This window comes from Aethalodelphis obliquidens, unplaced genomic scaffold (genome assembly GCF_003676395.1).
Source record: "Aethalodelphis obliquidens isolate GAN/ISIS:26980383/991018 unplaced genomic scaffold, ASM367639v1 scaffold47, whole genome shotgun sequence".
Taxonomy (NCBI): Eukaryota; Metazoa; Chordata; class Mammalia; order Artiodactyla; family Delphinidae; genus Aethalodelphis; species Aethalodelphis obliquidens.
Genome location: NW_020837991.1, coordinates 4,253,890 through 4,277,077, shown reverse-complemented (window position 1 = coordinate 4,277,077; position 23,188 = coordinate 4,253,890). Strand labels below are relative to the sequence as shown.

Below are 23,188 nucleotides of genomic sequence, written 5' to 3'. Positions count from 1 at the left end.
ATCATCAAAAAATCTACAAACAATAAATGCTGGAGAGGGTGTGGAGAAAAGGGAACCCTCTTGCACTGTTGGTGGGAATGTAAATTGATACAGCCACTATGGAGAACAGTATGGAGGTTCCTTAAAAACTGAAAAAAGAGCTACTATATCATCCAGCAATCCCACTCCTGAGCATATATTCAGAGAAAACCATAATTCAAAAAGATACATGCACCCCAACGTTCATTGCAGCACTATTTACAATAATCAAGACATGAAAGCAACCTAAATGTCCATCAAGAGAGGAATGGATAAAGAAGATGTGGTACATATATACAATGGAATATTACGCAGCCATAAAAAGAATGAAATAATGCCATTTGCAACAACATGGATGGACCCAGAGATTGTCATACTGAGCGAAATGTCAGACAGAGAAAAATAAATGTCATATGATATTGCTTATATTTGGAATCTAAAAAAGGGTACAAATGAACTTATTTACAAAAAAGATATAGAGGTGCAAATTTAAAAAAACAAACTTATGGTTACCAGAGGTGAAAGGGGCAGGGGGGAGGGATAACTGGGAGATTGGGATTGACACATACACACTACTATATGTAAAACAGATAACTAACAAGGACCTACTATCTAGCACAGGGAACTCTACTCAGTACTCTGTAATGACCTATATGGGAAAAGAATCTAAAAAAGTGGGTATATGTATAACTGATTCACTTTGTTGTACAGTAGGAACAAACACAACGTCATAAATCAACTATACTCCAATAATTTTTTTTTAGAAGTCTACAAATAACAAATGCTGGAGAGGGTGTGGAGAAAAGGGAACCCTCCTACACTGTTGGTGGGAATGTAAATTGATACAGTCACTATGGAGAACAGTATGGAGGTTCCTCAAAAAATTAAAAGTAGAACAACCATATGATCCAGCAATCCCACTTCTGGGTATATATACAAAGGAAATAAAAACAGGGTCTCAAGGAGATGTCTGCACTCCCATGTTTATTGCAGCATTATTCACTATAGCCAAGGTATGGAAACAACCTCAGTGTGTGTCAATGGATGAATGGATAAAGAATATTCGGTTTAAATATACAATGGAATATTATGCGGCAATGAGAAAGAAGGAAATCCTGCCATTTGTGACAAATCCTGTATGATATTACTCATATGCAGAGTCTACAAAACTCTGAACTCATAGAAACAGAGAGTAGAGTGGTGGTTACCAGGGGTTGGGGGTGGGAAGAAATGGGGAGATGTTGATCAAAGAGTAAAACTTCCAGTTAGAAGATGAATAAGTTCTGGGGATCTAGTGTACAGGATGGTGATTGTACTTAATAACACTGTATTAAATATTTGTAAGACGGGGACTTCCCTGGTGGTCCAGTGGCTAAGACTTCGCTTTCCAATGCAGGGGATGAGGTGTGTTGGATCCCTGGTCAGGGAGCTAAGATCCCACATGCCTCAGGGCCAAAAAACCAAAAACATAAAACAGAAGCACTGTTGTAACAAATTCAATAAAGACTTTAAAAATGGTCCACATTAAAAAAACAACAACCTGTAATAAATAAATACTTGGAAGTTGTTGAGACTAGATCTTAATCTTCTCATCACAAAAAAAGGAAATGGTAATTATGTGATGGATAATGCTACGGTGGTTATCATATTGCAATATGTAAGTGTATCAAGTCAACACTTTGTACATCTGAAACTTACATGCAATGTTTTACGTCAATTATATCTCAATAAAGCTGGGAGGGTGGAAAGTATTTTGTACAAAACAAAAACACCCACATTTATCATAAAAGTTTTTAAATTACAGATAAGTAAAGTAATAACCATCACTTGAGTGACATATATATTCTCTCAATATTTTTTCTAGCTATTTTTAAACAAAAAGTGGGATCAAACTATACATCTTGTGTAACTTGCTTTCTTTCAGTCGATAATACATGATGAAGAGTTCCATTGTACAGATACACTACAATTTTTTTGCTCAATCCCTGCTATGGTTCATTTTATGCGTCAATTGTCTAGGCTATGGTATCCAGTTGTTTGGTCAAACACAGTCTAGATGTTGCTACTAAGGTCTTTTTTTTTTTTTAGATGCAATGAGCATTTGCAATTAGTAGACTTAACTAAAGCAGAATTTGCTCAATAACGTGGGCAGGTCCCATCCAACCAGTCGAAGGCCTTAAGAGCAAAGAGAAGTTTCCGAAGGAAAAAGGAATTGTGCCTCCAGACTGTGACCCAGAAGTTCTGCCTCTCTGAGAACCTAGGCTAGTACAGATTTTGGTAAAGGGAAGCGCTGCAATAAATACCCCAAAATGTGGACGTGTCTTTGAAATCAGGTAATGGGTAGAGGCTAGAATTTTGCAATGCACGATAGAGGAAGCCTATAGTGCCTTGAAGAGATGGGTGGTAGAAACATGGACATTAAAGGTGATTGTGCTGAGTGCTCAGATGGAAATGAGCATTGTTGTTGGAAACTAGAGGAAAGATGATTCTTGTTATAAAGTGGCAGAGAATTTGGCTGAACTGCTTCTGTTGGGTGGAAAGGAGAACTTGTTAAGTGATGAACTTGGATAAGATTTGGATAAGCTGAGAAGATTTGTAAGCAAAGATTGAAGGTGTGGCCTGGTTTCTCCTTGCTGCTAAGTTTAAATGTGAGACGAAAACGATAAATTGAAGAAGGAATTGTTGAGCAAAAAGGAGCCAGAATTTGAAGATTTGGGAAGTTCTCAGCCTATCCATTTGGCAAATAACTAGAAAGGATGCTCTGAAGAAAACACCAAGGGTGTGGCTGGACAACCATTTGCTAAAGAGATTAGGCTTGTGACTTGTGGATCCAATCAACTAAAACCCTGACCACTTGGAAGGGGACAGAGATGGGACAAAATGACAAAGGCTGGTAGACATCAGGTATTCTACAGGCAGGAAAAGGATAGAGCTTTTCGGCTGCAAATGTGTTATCCTTAAAGAAAAGGGAAGAACGATTTGAGGGCAGTTCAGATGCCAGCAGGGCTGCTGTTGTCACCATAGGCCCAGAAGAGACAGGCCAGGGTGCAGGTCCACTGACTCTGGGCCACCTTCTTGGTTCTGAGGGGGCAGTGCAACTACCCCAGTAGGTTCCTTAAGACAGGGCATGGAGCCAGTGAGGATTCTTCTCAAGTCTTAAAATCTAATCAAATGTGCCCTGCTAGATTTCAGACCTGCTTGGGACTTGTGTCCCTTTTTTCCTTCTGACATCTCCCTTCTGGAATGAAAGTGTCTATCCTCTCTGCCTGCCCCACCACTGTGCTTTGGAAGCAGATAACCAGTCTGGTTTCACAGGTTCACAGATGGAAAGGAATTTTGCTCCAGCATGAATCATACCTCTTACCCATAATTGATTTGGATAATTTAGATGATGACATCTGAGTTGATGTGGTTTAGATGAAATACTGGACTTAAGAGTTGACGCTGGAACGATTAAGACTTTGGGGGAAGTTGGGCTGGGGTGGAAGTATTCGGTACCTGGGAAAAATATGAATTTTCAGAGGGCAGACTGTAATCGGTTTGTGTTCCCCACAAAAAGGTATTTTGAAGTCCTAATCTCCAGTAGCTCAGAATGTGGCCTTATTGGGAAATATAGTCTTTACAGAGGTAATCAAGTTACAATGAGGTCAGTAGGGTGGGCCCTGATCCAATATGACTGGTGTCCTTATTTACAAAAAGGGAAACACACAGAGGGAGACCACCACATGAACACAGGAGGTAGAGATGGGAGTTACAGCCACATGCAAGGAATGCCTGGGGCTACCAGAAGCTAGGAAGAGGTAAGGAAGGACTCCCCTACAGGTTTCAGAGGGAGCACAGACGGCCCTGCTGGCACCTTAATTTTGGTCTTACAGCTTCTAGAGCGGAGGCAATAAATTTCTGTTACAAGCCACCCCGTTGTAGTACTCTGTTGGACATGTAGAACCTCAATTTTGGGCTTTTATGGATATACTTCAGCGCATCCGCAATCATATTCCTACATACAAAACTGTTGTGTCAGAGGATATACAAGATTGAGACTGTTGACTTGCATGGCTAAGTTGCCCTCTGCAGCGTTCCCCAACCTTTTTGGCACCAGGGAACGGTTTCGTGGATGACAATTTTTCCACGGACAGGGGAGTGGGGCGGGGGGGATGGTTCAGGTGGTAATGCGAGCGACGGGGAGCGACGGGGCGATGCAGCTTCGCTCGCTCACCCGCTGCTCACCTCCTGCTGTGTGACCCAGTTTCTAACAGGCCGTGGACCGGTACCGGTCTGTGGCCCAGGGGTTGGGGACCCCTGCTCTATATGCAGCATTAACTCAAATGATCTCCAATACTGTGGGAGCATCCATTCCTTACCCTCTGACAACAGACTTTGTTTTTAATCACCATTGATCTCTGATTTGGGTAATCAAAGTGTCCAGAGAAATATGCCAGAGTATGTTGGGTAGAACATTATAAACTTGTATCCTGGGAAGATTTAGTTGCAGTGTTTCTAAGTTGGTCTATTACTGGTCTCCTAGGAAGTGATCAGCTCAGGCAAAGGAAAGACAACCGTGAGTGCAATGTGTCCAAGAACAGATCTGGACAAAACAGTCACAGTGGAAATAAATATCAGCTTTATTAACACTCAAAGTGCCATTCATTTATATTCATTCCATAGTCCAGGAGGTTACTTAGAGTAAGCCTTTGCACCACAATCTTTCAAAAAATGAACTAACATGTAAGAAAAAGCAATTTTCATTGTGCTAATTATTGCAGGCCTTCATGCACGATAAATCTAAACAAAGATGGGTGCCAACAATATACAAATTTCCATATAAACAAAGTCATTGATCACTAACAAAATATAAACATGGTTTCTTTCACATTAGATTAAAAAAAAAAAGGCTATTTACCAGCAAGAAAAAACAAGTACATAAAATCTGTAAAACTCAGAAATTTTATACATTTTTACAAGCACAATTTTGAATGAACACAAAGTCAAAATGTGCATGAAATGTGGCACACACCACACTGTATCTGGCTTCTGGTAGGTTTTTCTAATCATATCGGCTCCTTGTAACATAATAAGCTTAGTGACATTCAACTTCAACAGTGGACTTTATTCCTAACATAAGTAATTTTACATGGTACCGCATATTAAAAACAAGGTTTTCCTTAAGCACAACAACATTGTCAGATTGTAACTTTAATTCCCAATTCTTTTTCTGCCAGTTACTTAAAATACACAGTACGGTATAAAGACACAATGTATGTTTGGACATTTCTAAACCAATTTATAGTCAATTACAGAGAATCAGAATTTGTCAATATATTGTTTTATGAATGAGGTCTGACCTTGCCCAGTAAGAAAAAAACTGAAAGTTGAAATCTTTGGGGAAGAATAAAGGAAATATTCAAAAGCAACAGTAGGCCAGGCCAACAGCAACTGGAGATATAAAAATCTTTGACATCTCTTCAAATTAATTTAGTTTCTCACATTTTTTCATAGTTCTGAGAATTCAAAGACTGTTTTAGTGGACAGTGTTTTTGCTACTGCTTAAAAACTATTTTTTTCTCTTAATTTGCATTTCATAGAATTCTCAGAGAGAATTCAATGTTGTTCTTTGCAAGAGTATTTTAATTGATAGATATCTAAGTAAATCTGCATCCAATTGTGGAAATACAAATACATTTTGAATGGTTAAAAACAAAACTAAAAAAATATTTTTGATCAGCCAGCTGAAAATATATTCATATAGTAAATAATCTCTCAGAAAGCTTTATATATATTTAATTATTCTAACGAAACAGTACCCTTATAAAACAAGTTCATAAAAATGTAGAAATGAAAATAAGAAATTACTGGGATATATACAAGTACCTACAGACAAAGACATCTCCACACACACATCCCCTGACACAGAGTTACAAGCACACTTTCCACTTAGTCATGGATTTCAGAATACATATAAAATCAGAAAGTGATGTCGAACTCCTGAGTTCTTCAACAAAGATAGAACCATAGATATGTATACTTTGTAAAAGCAAGAAAGTCCATTTAAGTCAGTAATAGCAGTGTAGTTACTGACGGCTACATCTTGAAAGAAGTTTAAACATAGAGACACAGACAGTAGTTCAATGCACGCATTCATGATGCTCATACACCCATCAACAATTATTGGTCAGAGTAGTAAATCAGTGTACAAATTAAACATTTCCAAAAATGTGCAAAAAAGTCAACCTTGATAGGAAAAGAACACCTTTGTACATAATTATAAACTGCCCAGCATTCAACTGAGATTAAAAACGTTTACAGAGAGAAACTAATGGATTAAATATAGAGAATTTAATGGCTACATTTAAAAATGTACATTAGGTCAAAGGGTAAATTTACAAATTGATAATCATAGTTTGCAACAATTAAAAGTTTATTCTCAGATTTATCCAAGTTTACTTTTATTTACAATGATATTTGAATAAAAAGAACCATGTGAAATGTAAGAGATGTCAGACATTAAAAGTATTTTTGGTATTAACTCTTTTACAATGCTTCAGAATGCAGGGTAGCAAATTTTAAAACCAACAGCAATAGAAAAAATGTAAACCTTTTACTTACTAATTAAGATTGTATTAAAAACAATTGTTTGTTTTTAAAGTATTCTTATCGTTAGACACTGTAGTTTCACTTGAACAGGGTATATTGCAAGGGTTTGGCCCACTTTTTTTTTTTTTTTGGCCCATAAACCTTTCCAGCTCAAATGTTTCCACTAGTTCTCTCTTCTTATTCCAGGTGGAAAAAAGTCTTTGCAAAAAATGAGAACATGACAAATCCATTTTGGAGCCTAAGTATCTAATAGAGTTAGGATGTAATTTTGTTACTTATCTCTCCCCTCCAAGTAATGCTAATGCTAAAGTCACCAATTGTTACTTACATAAAGAAGTGAACACAAAAGTGCTTTTCAGTATAGTCACAAACTTTACTGTTCTCAACTGGCATTAAGGGACTCAGAAATCCTACCTGGGGACAAATTCTGCATGTATGCTGGAGAGCAGACTCATCCTTACGTTCCAAAGTGTCTATGGCACAAAAAGTCCATAACCTACTTTTCTTCACAGCTTTCCTGAAATGCCCCTCAAGTCAAACACAAGTTCATAAATGTTAAGACATTAGGAAGAAAGTACGCCACCAACCTGAGGCATCATATGTCAAGGTATATGTATATGCGTTTATGGTCAAGTGACATTAATAAGATTGGCACGTGTACAAACTCAAGCTCATAATGTCTATATAGTTCCATAATAGTTGAAGTAAATTCCTGCATGTCTAAATGCAAACACTGAGCACCTGTCTTTAACTTGAAGGATAGATTGAGATACAAATTCTACTAGTACCTGTTTTATTATTTTTACACTATTAGCTTACAGGTGGGCAGAAGTAACAGTGCTAATCATTTTGGCTGTATGTGCAGAGAATATAAAAGCTTTGGTTTAATGTGATTCTGATAATACAGATTGTAAATACAAACAAGAAGTCATCAGGCATAGGGAATAATAGTACTCACTGATTTAATGCCTTTGCTGTTGTTAACAAAAATATCATTACTGTCAATTAAAATGCCCAATTATGAAAAATATGAAGAATTACATAAGAGACTGTATACAGGCAACAGGTAAAATTTATTCTTTTCTTTACGATAGCTGCGACTCCTCCCTTGACCTTCTGAAATAAAACCATATCTGCTCTCACTATAACCTAGAGAAGGTTCTCTAGACTCCCCTGAGAGCTCACTACCATCTACAGCTCTGAAAGGTGAGTACAGAGAGATGGTTGGCCCCGATACTTTCACACCTATTATGGCATCCTGTCCAGACTGTGGCAGAAGTTAAAGCAAAGCTAAAGACGACTATGAAGTAGGAACAGTGGCTTCACAGCACGCCTTCCCTAGCCAACCAAAACAGGGGTAAAATTTCCTTTTGAACACTTGGTAAGCTAAGGAAGCTTGTTTTGATAATGTCTGGCAGAATTTCTATTCCAAAGAGCTCATGAAGAACTATGCAAAACCAATTACTTTCTACTTAAGAATTATATATAAGCTATTATACACACATACAAATTCAATTTTTATCTACTTTTAGCAACCAAGAGCTTGGCAATTTACAATAAATACCTTTATTAAACAACCGTTTGTACTAGCTACTTGTGGAAAATGTGCTGGCATTCCATCATCAGTAGGTCACACACATTTGAGCTGTTCTTCCAAGAACAGAGACTAATCTAACTGGACATTCACACCTTTCCTTCCTTCCCACCCCTGCACCGACTCCAAACACACACACACACACACACATACACACACACACACGCACACACACACACACACACTTCACAGAAAAGTAAGGTGGAGTTTAGTCAAAATGTTAGTCATAAAGTAAGGATTAGAATTTGCTATCCCTGGATTTCTTGCTCATTGCCTTAAGTCGCATTGCCTTACCATCTGTAAGCCATTTAACTGACCTCTTTAGGACAAAAACCACCTTTCTAGTTCTGCTTTGAAAATCATAACTGAACCACGACATACAAAGAATTTGGACAGTGCCAGTGTGATTGAAAATCAAGTAATCAACCTGGAAAACAATTCACTATGTCTCTTTAGAATTACAATACCTCTTTCTATCCTTATCTTAGGAATTTGTGTCTAGTAAAACTGCAATGTGTCTATCACAGAACAATGCTAATGTTTCTCTTCTAACATATTAAAAAAAAAAAAGAGGTAGAAAAGGGTAGGAGGAAGAAGCAGGCATTAAGAAACGTTTAAGGGCCAATACACAGTCTAAGGCCAAATCAACTCTTGAAGCCTACTGATTTTGGAAAAACCTTCATTTCGGTGGGTAACTTGAATTATTATTGATATAAAACGAAATTAAGGCATACAGAGAAAAAGGCACTACGAAAAATTAACAAATTGCTTTCCGTTGACATTTTAACCAATGTTAAAATTCAAATAAATATGAACAGTGCATTTGTAACTAAGGCCAAACTTCATATAAAACAATAAGATCTCAAGAAATTTTCCTGATCTTAGTATAAATAACACTGTTGACAGAATTCAATTTCTATCAAATGTTTTGGGTATTTTAACAATTTAGACCAAAAGGAAATATTTTTTTCTTTAAAGGAAAAAGCAGGAAAAAATACTCTGTAATGGAATAAATGCCCCCATCACTGGAACTGTTTGAGCAGAGGCTGGGTTTTGTAAGAGGGATCCCTCCAATTTGGGGATACTTTTAATTGCTGTTGTTAATGACATTTTACTTTATGATAGCCAATGGTTACCCAAAATTGCTTTCCCTCACTTCATAAGAAATAACATTTTAAAACATCATTGCTTAACTTTCAGATTCAGGATATGCCATAAAAATAAGTAATTGGGGGCTCCCCTGGTGGCGCAGTGGTTGGGAGTCCGCCTGCCGATGCAGGGGACACAGGTTCGTGCCCCGGTCCGGGAGGATCCTGCATGCCGCGGAGCGGCTGGGCCCATGAGCCATGGCCGCTGGGCCTGCACGTCCGGAGCCTGTGCTCCGCAACAGGAGAGGCCACAGCAGTGAGAGGCCCGCGTACCGCAAAAAAAAAAAAAAAAAGGAACTGTTTGCCCATTTTTCCTCCTAGACTGTGACCTCCTTAAGTTAATTTAGTACCATAGTAAGCCACAATACTGAAAAAGCAAATGAAAAGGATTCACCATATTTAAAAAAAAAAATCAATAGATTCCTATACTTGGTTGACACCAGGTGATTTAATGTCATGCTATTGGTCCCAAATGAAATCAGTGACCAAGAATTCTGCTGTGGGCCAACGAGTTTGCATCTGGCGAACATCTTGGCTTTTGCACCCAAGCTTAGTTGTCCTATAAACTATTCAGATTTGATTTTCTTAGTGATTTCATGTATCTTATAACAACTCCATCTCAGAAATACGACACACCAGACCTGACATATGTAAGAACTGAAGTAGCAAAGAAAGCTACTCTAAAGAAATCGTTTCCTCTTTTTAATGTAGCTTCTACTGGGAATAAGATAAAGACTCCTTCAAGTGAAAGCCAATTCAATTTACTACGAAATAAGTTTTAATTTTTCTTTTATAGTTCAGCCTGTGCATTAACATTTCCATCTCTTATATAAGTTATGTAAGGTTGACTGTGCCTTTGAAAACTTTCTAAGGCAGTAGTCTTTAACCATTCTTCAGGTTAGAAACATGTTTTGTAAATGAGGAAAATTAAAGATAGTCATACTGAAAATTTCAAAGTCTGTATATTTTTAAATACATTTTAAAGAATTATCATCAAAACTTCCATTAGTCATTATGATATTTCTCAACCCTTTTATTCAATACACTTCGTTTGCAATGTAAAAGATCTTATATTTGGTCCAAGCCTAAATCATGCCATTTTGAATCTCTCAAGGCCTAAGTAGAAAGATATTTCCTGAAAAGCACATATAAGACTGCTAGTGAATCTTCTCCAGCACCAAAAAGTCTGCCACTATCAAAGCAGAATGCATTTTAAAGGCACAAAGTTAGCAGTCTGGTCATTTTCCAGCCTCAGCAAAGAAACATTACAGTATAGAAGAATCAGTTGTGCATTTAAAAAACAAAATACATTTAGAGTCATCTTAAAAAGTTCAAATTTCATTTGTTGATCCATACAATTATTAGAAAGAAAAAATTGGAGTGTTATTTTAACTGCCCCTGATAGAGGTGGTTCCTTTGAAAATTTTCTTTTTTAAATTTAATTTTGGTCTTTCATACCTCACCCCACTTTAAGCTTTTTTGTTCTAGTAGTTTTTACATATATTAACTTCTACTGTGGTTTTTGGTACCTTTACAACTTGTCTGAAATAAATTCACATCACATTTTTATATAACTCTGTAAACTATTAGTCTACTCTTAAGTCTTTACATAAAGAACAATACTTTTCCATAGCTAGTAATATTTTTCTTATAAAACAAAGGTCTTGTGCAGCAGTGTTAAAGTAGTAGTTTCTTTTCAGGTGATTTTATTTTCTGTAGCATTTCAAAAAGAAAAAGAGACTGAAAATAAAGCAAACAATTTTGCTTTGGGTTTCACAGTCTCCCAAGATTTCTCTTTAAAGAACACCTGTCTCATATTCTGCACTGCTGATTACCCTGACAGACCAAAAATGAGCCAAAAGGAAATCACAACCACACAATACAAAGAAACAAAGGAAAAGCCCACTGGTCCAGATACCATGATCCTGCTCAAGTAGAAGAGATGCCTTCACTCATAAAAGATAAAGAAATTATAATAGATCCACATCCTTGGGGACTATGTTTATAGCACAAGATTTGGCAGTTGGTTTCCCAGGGGGAGGAGGCCAGTAATTCATGTTCTTCCTTGCAAGCTGCTTCCTTTCATTATAAGGGTATGTGAGAAGCTTTAACAACTATATTTGTGCTTCGACTTCTTCTCAGACTAGCTAATGGAATTTCAAATATTCCTACAGGGAATGCCAGATAGGACCTTGATACAGTAAAACAAGATCTACTTAACTTCAGAAACAAAGTATTTTAAAAGAGTTCCTAAACGAGCATACCTTTTAGCAGAAAACAAAATACCTGAGTCCCTTATGAATCCCATGAAAGGCATCACAGTTAGGGCCTCCAAGAATACTATTTTCTAGACCTTTAAAAATAAGGTACTTAGCATTTGCTTTAATACGTTGAAAAAAATTGCAAGTGGCCAAATTACCGATATCATTCATGTTTTTCAGTAGCACAAGTCCATTAGAGATAGTGGGAGTTTCCCAGCTGTCTCGTTCGGCTTAATGTCGTTGCTCTTATATTAGAAATATCTGGCAGTTTTTAACCTTCCTATAAAGTAGCTAATACTTTGTTTTAATATGCCTTTCTTTTCCCACAATTATGAATTGACGTTTGAGGAAAGAATACACACAGATGACTGAGTTCAACAGGCTCCGTGTTTAAGTTCATTTTGTGTCTAAAATGGAAGTTACTGATTTGGGTGCAATATGCAGCTGGAAGGGAAAGGATTGTGACTGGCTGTTTGTTGAGACCTTTCACCCTCGACTTGAAGTAGTGGTATCTTCTCTTGTAAAACCCTCATTATGCATTACATCACTCTCTGAAACTTACTTTTTGCAAGGAACCTGCTTTGTAAATGGCCATTTTCATTTATAACTGGGGCTGGTATGTACATCAGGGTTTCTCAACTTCGGCACTTTTAACATTTGGGGCAGGATAATTCTTTGTTGGGGGGCTGGACGTGCTGTTCTTGTATACTTTAGTTTGTTTAGCAGCATCCCTGGCCTCTAACCACTAGATGCCTCTAGCATCCTCCTGGTTGTGACAACCAAAAATGTTTCCAGTCATTGCCAAATGCCAAGCAAAACTATCCTCACCCCAGCTGTGAAAACCACTGTTTTACATGCTAACTGTTTTTTGAGGTGCTTTAGTAGTCTGTGATCCAAAGAACAAGAACAAGGGTTTCATATCATGACACTAGCTTTTAACACATGGATACTGCAGGTTAAACTCTTAGTTCCTAAACAATGTTATCTATGGGGAATCAGGAGCTAGAAACAGGAAGATACAGTATACATGATTTTGATTATTTCTCCTTCCCCTTGATTTTTGGGACTTTCCCGCTCGGGTAAAGAACACAGTTTAAAATACACTAAACAACACTTAGTTCTTCTTTTCATTATTTCTGTGGACCGGCAAATGTGGTCTCTTCTACTGCTCACACATTTAATTAGAGCAATCTCCTTTTGTCTTTTAATTTGGATTTGCTTATTGACTTCCCATATCTGTTTTAAAATAAAACGATATCTTTTCTTTTTTTAAGCAGAAAGCTATCCCTCAAGGTTTATAGATTCCAGTAACATGGGTCTATTATAGTGTATTTGCTTATTATACTGGTTGGGATTAACAAACAAACCTCCTAGAGATTCATATTTGCTATCAAGAGTCCTACTGAGCAAAAAGCTTGGTAGACAGAGGTTAGGATCTAAAGAATACAGATACAGGAAGGAACCTATATTCTTTAAGCTGAGTACCTATCCTAAACTCAAGTTTAGGGCTCAACCCCACAAACAAGAACCTATTTTAAATACTATCACTAAAAACTACAAATTATACATCATTTTCTTCTCCTTGTTTTCCATGTCTCCCCATCACTGCCAGTCTGTCAGTGACACAGGGAAAGACTCTACAATCTTTAGGTATTCCAAATGATCTTTTTGTACTAAAAAGAGTGACTATGTACTAAAGTGCTTTATGTCTCTGAACCACATCAGTACATTATAAAAATTTAAAAAAAAAAAGTTTCAAGTTCTTGTAAGGGAAAAAAAGATTAAATATAAAAACTTCAGGATACTATTATTATTAATCAAATTTAACCAAGAATCAAGAGAAACACTTTCCCTCTTGTCTTTGTTTTCTCCCCCATCTCTCTTTTTTATAAAAAAGAAAAGTGCAGTCAGAGAGAAGGTGAATGAATAGATGGGAGCTGGGTAGAGGCACAGGAGAGGTTACTGGCTGCTAGTGATAGTGCACAAACATGTGCCTTAAAAGTTCATCAGCGGAAGGTCTCAGTTTGGCCTCTACAAAGATCCGTTTGAGGAAATCTCGAGTATGGTCTGAGACATGGGGTGGCAGCTTAGGGTTCGTCGGCTGAGTGGCGATTTTAAAGATGGCAGCCATTGCTTCAAATTCTGCCCAAGGAGGCTTTTCCGTTAGCATTTCCACCACAGTACAGCCCACGCTCCTAAGAAGAAATAAAAGAAAGACCTTACACAAACAACATCATCATGAAGTCAGCTAACTAACTACAAAATGAGAAACAGGCGTGAAGTCCATAAACATTTAAATACGACTTGGTTTCAAACGTGAAGTTTCATTAAAAGGCTGTAAAAACTGAGGTCAGCGCTCGGCCTCCCGCACGGAGCCTCTGGGGTCGGGGCCAGGGGCCAGGGTCGGGGTCGGGGCCGGGCGGGCGGTTCCACATGCCTCGGCAGCGGCTCCCTCTACTCACTTCCGAGTTGCCGAGACGCTGCCGCCGCCGCAACCCGCCGCCACAACCTGGGCAGCCCCGCGGGGTCCCCGGGCCGCCGCAAAGCGCCAAAAAGACGCAGAGGTGCGCGTGGCTTCGGCGGGCCCGGCCTGAAGCGCGGCCATCACCCGACAGCGGGGACACCTGCCCCCGGCCCCGCGCCCCCTACGGGTACTGGAGGAGAATCCCTCGGCTCCTGTCGTCGGGCGGACACTGAGGGCGCGCATGAAGACAACCTGAGAGAAGAACGCTTCGGGGCAGGAATGAGGCGATTAAGATCGACTGACACGGAGACCTGACAGAAAGGGCTGAAGAAACGGGGTTTTCTGAATTTGAGGAGACATCTTTAAGTGAATTTATGTATTCTTAAGAAATAAGGAAAAATATATCCATACTTGATGTGGTTATCATTCCCAAACCTGAAAAATGAGGAAAGTCTGTTTTAAAGATAAATATGCCTGCAGACATTACTGGACCTCCCAACAGGGATTTGTCGGGGGCAGAGGGCAGTTAGAGGGGAAGCATTCTATGTATGCAGTCTTGAAGAAAAATTTATATTTGGATTCTAGACTTCAATGAATTCTGACAGTTGTAGAAACAGATGGGAAACACTCAAATATTCCTCTTGTTGCACCAAAAAGCTAATTTGCGGTACATGAAATGAATATTGTTTTATAACAACTGTTATTAGTGAAATACTTTCTAGTGCATTTTATTGACTCTTCTTAGTTTAACAAACAGTTTAAACACCTATGCAAACTTAACATGTGCTTTTCTTTCTGAAAGCTGGTACTGTTTTGAAAGAGCTTTCTAAATGTAAAGTATTGAGAATTTCGATTTGGGTAAAATGTTTCTATAACTTCCAATATTTGATGTTTGTTAAACTCAACTCTGGGCAATCAAAAATGAATAAAAAATAATGAGGAAATGAATAGGGGCTACCCTCCTTTTCCCAGGATAAGGGGAAAGAAATTTATCATATTTCTTTTTTTTTAACTTCTTCTTTTGAATTGCTTTGAAGGCATGGTTTTTTTGCTTATTACTTTAGGCTTGTAGTTCTCAATCCTGACAATACTTCAAAAATCTTTGCCTGGGCCCCACTCTTGAGAGATTCTCATATAACTGTTCAGATATGGGCTTTGGGTATAGCTAGTTTTTAAGCACCAATCCTCCTCCTTCCCTCCATTCCTCAAATGTGTGGATAGGTTTGAGAACCACTAGACTAACGGTGGTTTTTCCTGTTTAAAGGAGATAATCAATTTGGGCTTTGTTTTTATATTGCTCTGTTGATGGCTTTGTTACAACTAAATTACTGTTATTACTATTTCATTGTTAAATAAAGTAAGCAGGGCTTCCCTGGTGGCGCAGTGGTTAAGAATCTGCCTGCCGATGCAGGGGACACTGGTTCAAGCCCCGGTCCGGGAAGATCCCACGTGCCGCGGAGCAACTAAGCCCGTGTGCCACAACTTCTGAGCCCGCACACCACAACTACTGAAGCCCATGCGCGGAGAGCCCATGCTCTGCAACGAGAAGCCACCGCAATCAGAAGCCAGCGTACCACAACAAAGAATAGCCCCCACTCACCGCAACTAGAGAGAGCCTGCGTGCAGCAATGAAGACCCAACACAGCCAAAATTAAATAAATTAAAAAAAATAATAAAGTACTACAGCCTGTGTTTGAGCTAAACGAAAAAACAAAAACCTGTAGTTTAAACATAAATATCAATGAAAATAAACTAAAATTTAAGCTCTCAAATTTGTTAGGCAAAGAATGTTATTCATTTTATAATTTTTGCTTTATATAATTCTCTAACCTGACATTGAATATAATTGTTTTCTGTCTTTATCTTACAAAGAATACAAACGCTAGAAATTCTTTGTCTTTAGGTGCCTAAAATGCATATCTATCAAAAAAATTTATCGGGGCTTCCCCGGTGGTGCAGTGGTTGGGAATCTACCTGACATGCAGGGGACATGGGTTCAAGCCCTGGTCTGGGAAGATCCCACATGCCTCGGAGCAACTGGCCCCGTGTGCCAGAGATGTGAGCCTGTGCTCTGGAGCCCATGACCCACAACTACTGAGCCGGAATGCTGCAACTGCTGTGGCCTGTGCACCTAGAGCCCATGCTCTGCAGCGGGAGAGGCCACCACGATGAGAAGCCTGCGCACCTCAGCGAAGAGTGGCCCCCACTCGCTGCAACTAGAGAGCCTGTGCTCAGCAGCAAAGACCCAACGCAGCCAAAAATAAATAAATTAAATAAATGTTTTAAAAAATTTCTCAGTGGAAAGTAGGAAATGGCCATTTTATGTTCTAACCTAAAATTATTAAGCAATTAAAGGTTAACTGAATTATAAGACTAATAATAAAGATAATTACTTTTAAAGTTCTTCAGGGAAATAAAATGAAGATAGCTTTCTAATGCTGAAATTTGCTCAAGATGAAATCCTTCCTGGGACTTCCCTGGTGGTGCAGTGGTTAAGAATCCACCTGCCAATGCAGGGGACATGGGTTCGATCCCTGGTCCGGGAAGATCCCACATGCCGTGGACCAACTAAGCCCGTGTACCACAACTACTGAGCCCGTGTGCCACAACTACTGAAGCCCATGTGTCTAGAGCCCGTGTTTCGCAACAAGAAAAGCCACCGGAGTGAGAAGCCCGTGCACCACAATGAAGAGTAGCCCCCGCTCGCCACAGCTAGAGAAAGCCCACGCACAGCAACGAAGATCCAACGCAGCCAAAAATAAATACATTAATTAATTAAAATAAATAATAAAAATAAGTTGTCCTCTGTTTAAAAAAAAAAAGAGACCTTTCCTAAAGAATGGAAGACAGGTTCAAAAGCTCTATTTATTTAGTCATTTATTAAGCCTCAAACACACACAGTTAAAATGATATTAATCCTTGTAATCCTGACATCCTATTTCAAAAGTACAAAAAAATAAATTTACCTCAATAAATTCCATCCTGGGTGGAAATATGTTAAGAAGGCATGTGCTTTCGGTCAAATCCCCCATCAAAACCTACCAGATATCTGCTTTTCTGCCATAGCCTTCTCCACTAATCACTTCAGGGCTCATCCAGTATGGTGTGCCTGTGACAGACTTCATTCCTGTCCCCGAAAGACAGATGGTTTGAAGCCGTTTGCTGGCCCCAAAATCTCCTAGTTTGACGTTGCCTGTTGAATCTCGCAGAATATTTGCGCCTAAAATAAGAAATATCCTCATTTCATTATTTGTATTGGCAATTTGGAATACAACATAAAAGAACAACGGCAGAAAATTACTTAGCAGACTCCTCAATCTGTCTCCAAAATCAGGCTGCTCTTCACCTTCCGAGCAGTACCTGGCATAATGCCAGTCATACAGTCAGTGTGCATTAAAAACTTATTACATGAACACTGAATATTTAGAGTCACCTGTGTGATTCAAGACCTAAGAAGTTTCTCCCACTGACAAGGACTGGTGCAAGTGGGAGGCGAGGATCAAAAAGAAGAGAAAGGGGGAAAGGGCTAAGAATGTGAAGTTCAGAGAAGGATGAAGAAAAGCAGTAGCAGGCTCTCGGCCCCAATTTCTTTGTCCTAAAGTAAGAAGCCCATGTCTATAGATTATTTCCCTGAGGACCTAGCATCTCCTCAGGAACCTCTTAAGGGACCTTCATAATCAAAATCTTTTCATTCTTCATTCTCAGTTTCTGTACAGTGTATTTTAAATCTAATCTAAGCAAGCTTTGAGGTTTCTGTTTTAAAATTTCATTTACTTCTATAATAAACTTTTAATTTTATTTATTATAAACTGACCTTGATAGCCTGGCTGAGGTGGTGTTTGCAGAGTCCTCCCCTGTAAAGTTACTCTTTCCCCTTTTCCATACTTAGCTCTTTGGAAGAAGTTCACTATGTGTAAAGGAGTGAGAAGTTATGCTACAGGCTTGGTAGTTACCTATAAGGGAATTATTCTGCATGGGAGATTTGTCTCTTCTCTCCCATTTATTTATTCAACCATCCATTTATATCAGTCTGAACACATGGATATTAATTTTATACTTTGGGTTATAATCCAATGACTTTTCGCTCAAGCTGTTCCAGCTTTGGCCATGGGGAGCGCTCTCTGTTGGCTCCTGTGTCCCTCTGCCATACCTCAATCATTGTGTTCTTGCTTGATTTGATTTCTGGATTGTTTGTTTGTTTCTTAGTATCGTCTTACATTCTGGTACTAGAAGACGCTCCAGGCTCACCTTGTGTATCCCCTGTAACCACTTCTAGAATTAGCCATTTCTCCTTTTACTGAAGAATGGTATCAGAAACCAAGATCTAGGAGCTAGGTTCATTTATTTTTATTCTCTATTTTCCCCCCTTTATCATTCTTTAAACTCAATCTTTTTTCTGGGATTGTAAGTCTAGTTTCTTCTTATGTAAATTATTTCTATTCTCATTTTTAGCTTTTTCTATAAACTGTTTTTAAATGAGCAACTTATTTAATTAGCTTATCTAATTTTAGTTTCTAAATTTTTACCTCAATTATTTTTAAGTCTTCCTAACCTTAATCATATTTTATACTTTTTAAAAAAGATTCCCTATTTGTCTTTTTTTTTTTTTTTAATGGCCTCTAAGAAGGAGAGTGAATAGTGGAGAAAATGTGTTATAGACTGGAGAGAATGCAGACTGTCCATCCCCACCATGAACTTCTGTACCTGTCTTTCTGTTCTCCCAGCAAATTTCCCAGTCTAGTCAATTAAGGCTTTGCAAAGCCTCTCTCTGGGGAGGGTTAAGGATCCATTCTCTGCATGCCATAAGCCTAAGTACGCCATGGTACCAGTGATTCTCTAAGACAGCACTGCCTTTTTAACATCTCCCGCTGTCCAATTCTTAAAGAAGGACTCTGTCAAAAAAAGCCACCGTGTCTAAAATATTTAACCTGGGGAAGGACAAGAAACAAGCCAGTTTTTACTGGTTACCAGCTGGGAAGGAACAGTCCCAGGCAGGTCACAGACAGACAGAGCTATCTCCAGGGAGTAATCACCAATGCTGAACCAACGGCCATCCATACAAAGGGCTGAGGAGAAAATGTATAGCCAGGTTCCCAATACAGTTATCTAATTTTTTAAAAACTTACTTTGGATATGTTAAAAGTAAGCTATGAAGGAGAGTTTTCAAACATACACAAAAAGCAGACCGAACCGCATATGAACCCCTCACACTATCTGAATCAAATGAAAGACATCGCGATCCATCAATAGTTCAGTCCATATCTTTAAAAGATAAAGACTCTTATCACACCTAAGAGAATGGACAGTAACGCCTTTAATATTATTAAATGTACATTCAGTGTTTTTTTTGTTTTTCTTTAAAAAAATCAGAATCCAAATAAGGTCCTTACATTGAGAATCATTAATACATCTTTTAAGTCTTTTCCTAAAGTTCCCTCCAACCTTTTTTTTTTTTTCTTTGCAGTTTATGAAGAGTCTAAGCTGTCTGCCTATAGCTTTCTTATTGTCTAGATTTTGCTGAGTCCATCCCAAGGAGTCATTTAACATGTTCATCTGTTCTATATATTCTATAATTCTCCAATTTGGTAGCTGAATCTAGAGGCTTGATCAGATTCAGGTTCAAAAAAAATTTTTTTTGGCAAAACTGCTTTGTAGATAATGATATAGTCTATGAATAGGAAGTATGTAATGATAGACTGTCTGTGTGAAGTGATGTTAACAGCTATTAATGTTTAGTGCTTATGTCTACTAATCTGTTAGTCACTGTAAAATGGTACTATTCTATCATTCCTGCTTCATTTGTTAGCCAAAATATTTTTATAAAGGTAAGTTTCCTTTCATCCACTATTTAGTCCTCAGTACAGGTCATAAAAGAAAGGTCCAATAAAGAAACCCTATTATGAAATAATGAGTTGGTTCCCTAGCAACAATGATCAATTAATTCTTACCCTAGGTTTCATTATGAACTCATGAGTCTAAACTTAAAAGTAATCAACTAGCTTTCCTTTGCCCTCGCCATTTAAAAACTGCTCATTATAAAAATTTAGGAATTACATAAAAAGTAAAAAGTATGCAGGAGAAAAACAACTATCACTCATTCTGCCACTTGGAAATAACCACTGTTAATCATGTAGAGATTGTAAAATTAAAGTATGACCTAGAAGAACGAACCTGAGATCATACTGCTTTATCCAATTTTATACCTTACATTTTTCTTATCAATATATTTCCCCTATAATGTTTTTAAATCAGCTTGTTTCCAACCTCCTCATTTTACTGGCAAGGTTAGAGGAGGATCCGCTTGGGGGGTAGCTCCCCTCAGTTCCTTTACCTTATCTTATTATCAGGGGTAAAGAGAAACTGGCTTGAATAGAGATTATTCCTAATAGAATAATTCACAATCAAATCATTTTCCTATGTGTTTTTTTTTTAATTGGAAGTATACTTGACCTACAACACTATGTTAGTTGCAGGGTGTACAACACTGTGATTCAATATTTCCATACATTACAAAATGGTCACCACCTTATGTGGTTCTTTAAGCTTTAGGGTTTTGAACTTGATAGCTGAGGTCTGCCTAAGCTGGGTAGACCCTGAGGTGAAAGACAGGCTCTTATTTCTTTCAGATCATGAGCCATGTTGTCATCCTCTAAGACTCACTAGTAAGGTCCATTCTTTACATGTGATCTGGCTCAGGCATTGTGCAGCAGATCCTACTCTGTGACCAGACACTGGTTAGGAATGTTCTCTTTAGCCTGAATATGGCCATATTCAGAGTGTGATATACCACAGAAAGGAAGTAAATTCCTGGTAGCTCATAAGAGCCCTTAGAAAGACCAATGAAAAAAAAAATTCAATTTATTATTTATAAATGTGTGTTGTGTATTTGTTCATTATTCTCGTCAAATGATTGAATAAAGTGATCTTTATATTCGGGTCACAACCTGGTTTTTACAGAATGAAGCCTCTCAGTGTGCTTTGCAGTACAGAGTTTTATGACTCTCAAACTTACATACCTCCACCACTATTTTGTCTCACTTCATGCAGTTACCTTATGTAACTGATCCATGAAAACAGTTGAGCTTTTGAGTTTTAAAAAGTGAGCTTAACTGAGTTGCAGTTTATCAAAGCTCAGTCTTGGTCTCTCTTCTCATTCTCTCCCTTAGGTAATGAGGTCCATCCCTCAGCTTTAAATATGATCTCAGCATAAAGTACATCATCACCGTAACTAACTTTTGAGTGCTTTCTAGGTACCAAGAACGGTTTTAAGCATGTTATATGCATTAACTCATTTAATCCTTGTAAGAATCCTGTGAGCTGTTCACTATTACCACCCTCCTTAAAAATGAGGAACTGAGGCATAGAGAGATTGTCTCGTCTAAGGTCACACATCTGGTGATGGATAAAGCCTGAATCTGAATCAGGTCAAATTCAGAGCCCCTATTCTTAACCGCTATGTCCGAATGCCTGTGCGCTATATGTGAAAACATGTCTCATTTTCATGCTCATTTGAACTTTACTGATTCTGTGAGCCCCAACAGGGGAGCTTTCCTCTTGTGGCGACCTGAACAACACAACTGGCGGGAACTGTTTTCCCATGGTACTTTAAAGGTACATGTATTAAATGTTGACTTTCTTAACCACAGCACATGTTTCGTTAAAAGAACTGTGTACTTAAAAAATACCTCATTACTTACCTTTTATATCTCTATGAACAATCATATTACTGTGCAAATAATGGACTCCCTCCAGAATCTGACGGGTGTATTTCCTAGTCACATTCTCAGTAAGCGCTCCATATGCTTTTAGTTGGTCCTTAATTGAACCCTAGGATAAAAGAAAACGAAAGAAAACTATAGTATGGTTTGAAATGAAAACTACTAGTAAATCTTTACTTTTAAAGATGTGTATATGGGTATTTATTATTCTTATCGACTGAATAAAGTGATCTTTATTTTTAACATCTTTATTGGAGTATAACTGCTTTACAATATTTTATTTATTTTTTTATTATTTTTTTTTTGCGGTATGTGGGCCTCTCACTGTTGTGGCCTCTCCTGTTGAGGAGCACAGGCTCCAGACACGCAGGCTCAGCGGCCATGGCTCACGGGCTCAGCTGCTCCGCGGCATGTGGGATCTTCCTGGACCGGGGCACGAACCCGTGTCCCCTGCATCGGCAAGCGGACTCTCAACCACTGCGCCACCAGGGAAGTCCTATTTTATTTATTTTTAATTGAAGTTTAGTTGACATACAATGTCATGTTAGTTTCAGGTGTATAACACAGTGATTCGACATTTAAATGCATTACAAAATGATCACCACGATGAGTCTGGTAACCATCTATCTCTGTACAAAGTTATTACAGTATTATTGACTATATTCCTTATGCTGTATATTACATTCCCATGACTTATTTATCTTAAAACTAGACATTTTAATCTGGAGAATCCTAGTTCATGACTGGGAGGCTTTAATTGGACAGCACAGGAATTCTCAGGAAGGACATTATATGCCATTAATTTTTTTTTTTTTTTTTTTTTTTTTTTTGCGGTACGCGGGCCTCTCACTGCTGCGGCCTCTCCCGCTGCGGAGCACAGGCTCCGGACGCGCAGGCTCCGGACGCGCAGGCCCAGCGGCCACGGCCCACGGGCCCAGCCGCTCCGCGGCACGCGGGATCCTCCCAGACCTGGACACGAACCCGTGTCCCCTGCATCAGCAGGCGGACTCCCAACCACTGCGCCACCAGGGAAGCCCCTATATGCCATTAATTTAACATAAAACTCTACTATATTCCCTGACTAGAATTGTGGAAGGAAGGCTTTAAAACTATTCTTTGACTGATACCCTTGTTGCTATGACTATGCTGGTTCTATCTCCTGTTCCTTGCAACTGTATTTTTTAAAATTCTCCAGTACTTTTATCTTGCATTGTTTTTGCCCTGAATACATTTTTGATTTTCCTACTTGCTCTTCTATATATGTCCTACTTTAATTTTATTTATTTTGTTCTTACTCTGTTTTTAAAACACAGTTTTACTGATACCTGCAAATTTACTTCTCAGGAGAAAGAATGGGTATGATTAGAAGATCAGAACATACGTGAGATTTTAAA

General features: G+C 38.4%; 1 protein-coding gene across 1 annotated transcript in view; it reads right to left on the bottom strand.

The window, feature by feature from the left end:
• Positions 1–10,366: 10,366 nt before the first annotated feature.
• Positions 10,367–23,188, bottom strand: part of MAP3K2 (mitogen-activated protein kinase kinase kinase 2) — a 93,576-nt gene continuing 80,754 nt past the window's right edge. Inside the window, exons 15-17 of the mRNA XM_027082548.1 lie at positions 21,774–21,903; positions 17,119–17,296; positions 10,367–13,807 (exon numbers count right to left, since the gene is read on the bottom strand). Coding sequence (XP_026938349.1) covers positions 13,582–13,807; positions 17,119–17,296; positions 21,774–21,903 — 534 coding nt within the window. The 3' untranslated portion in view covers positions 10,367–13,581. The remainder of the gene's footprint in view (positions 13,808–17,118; positions 17,297–21,773; positions 21,904–23,188) is intronic.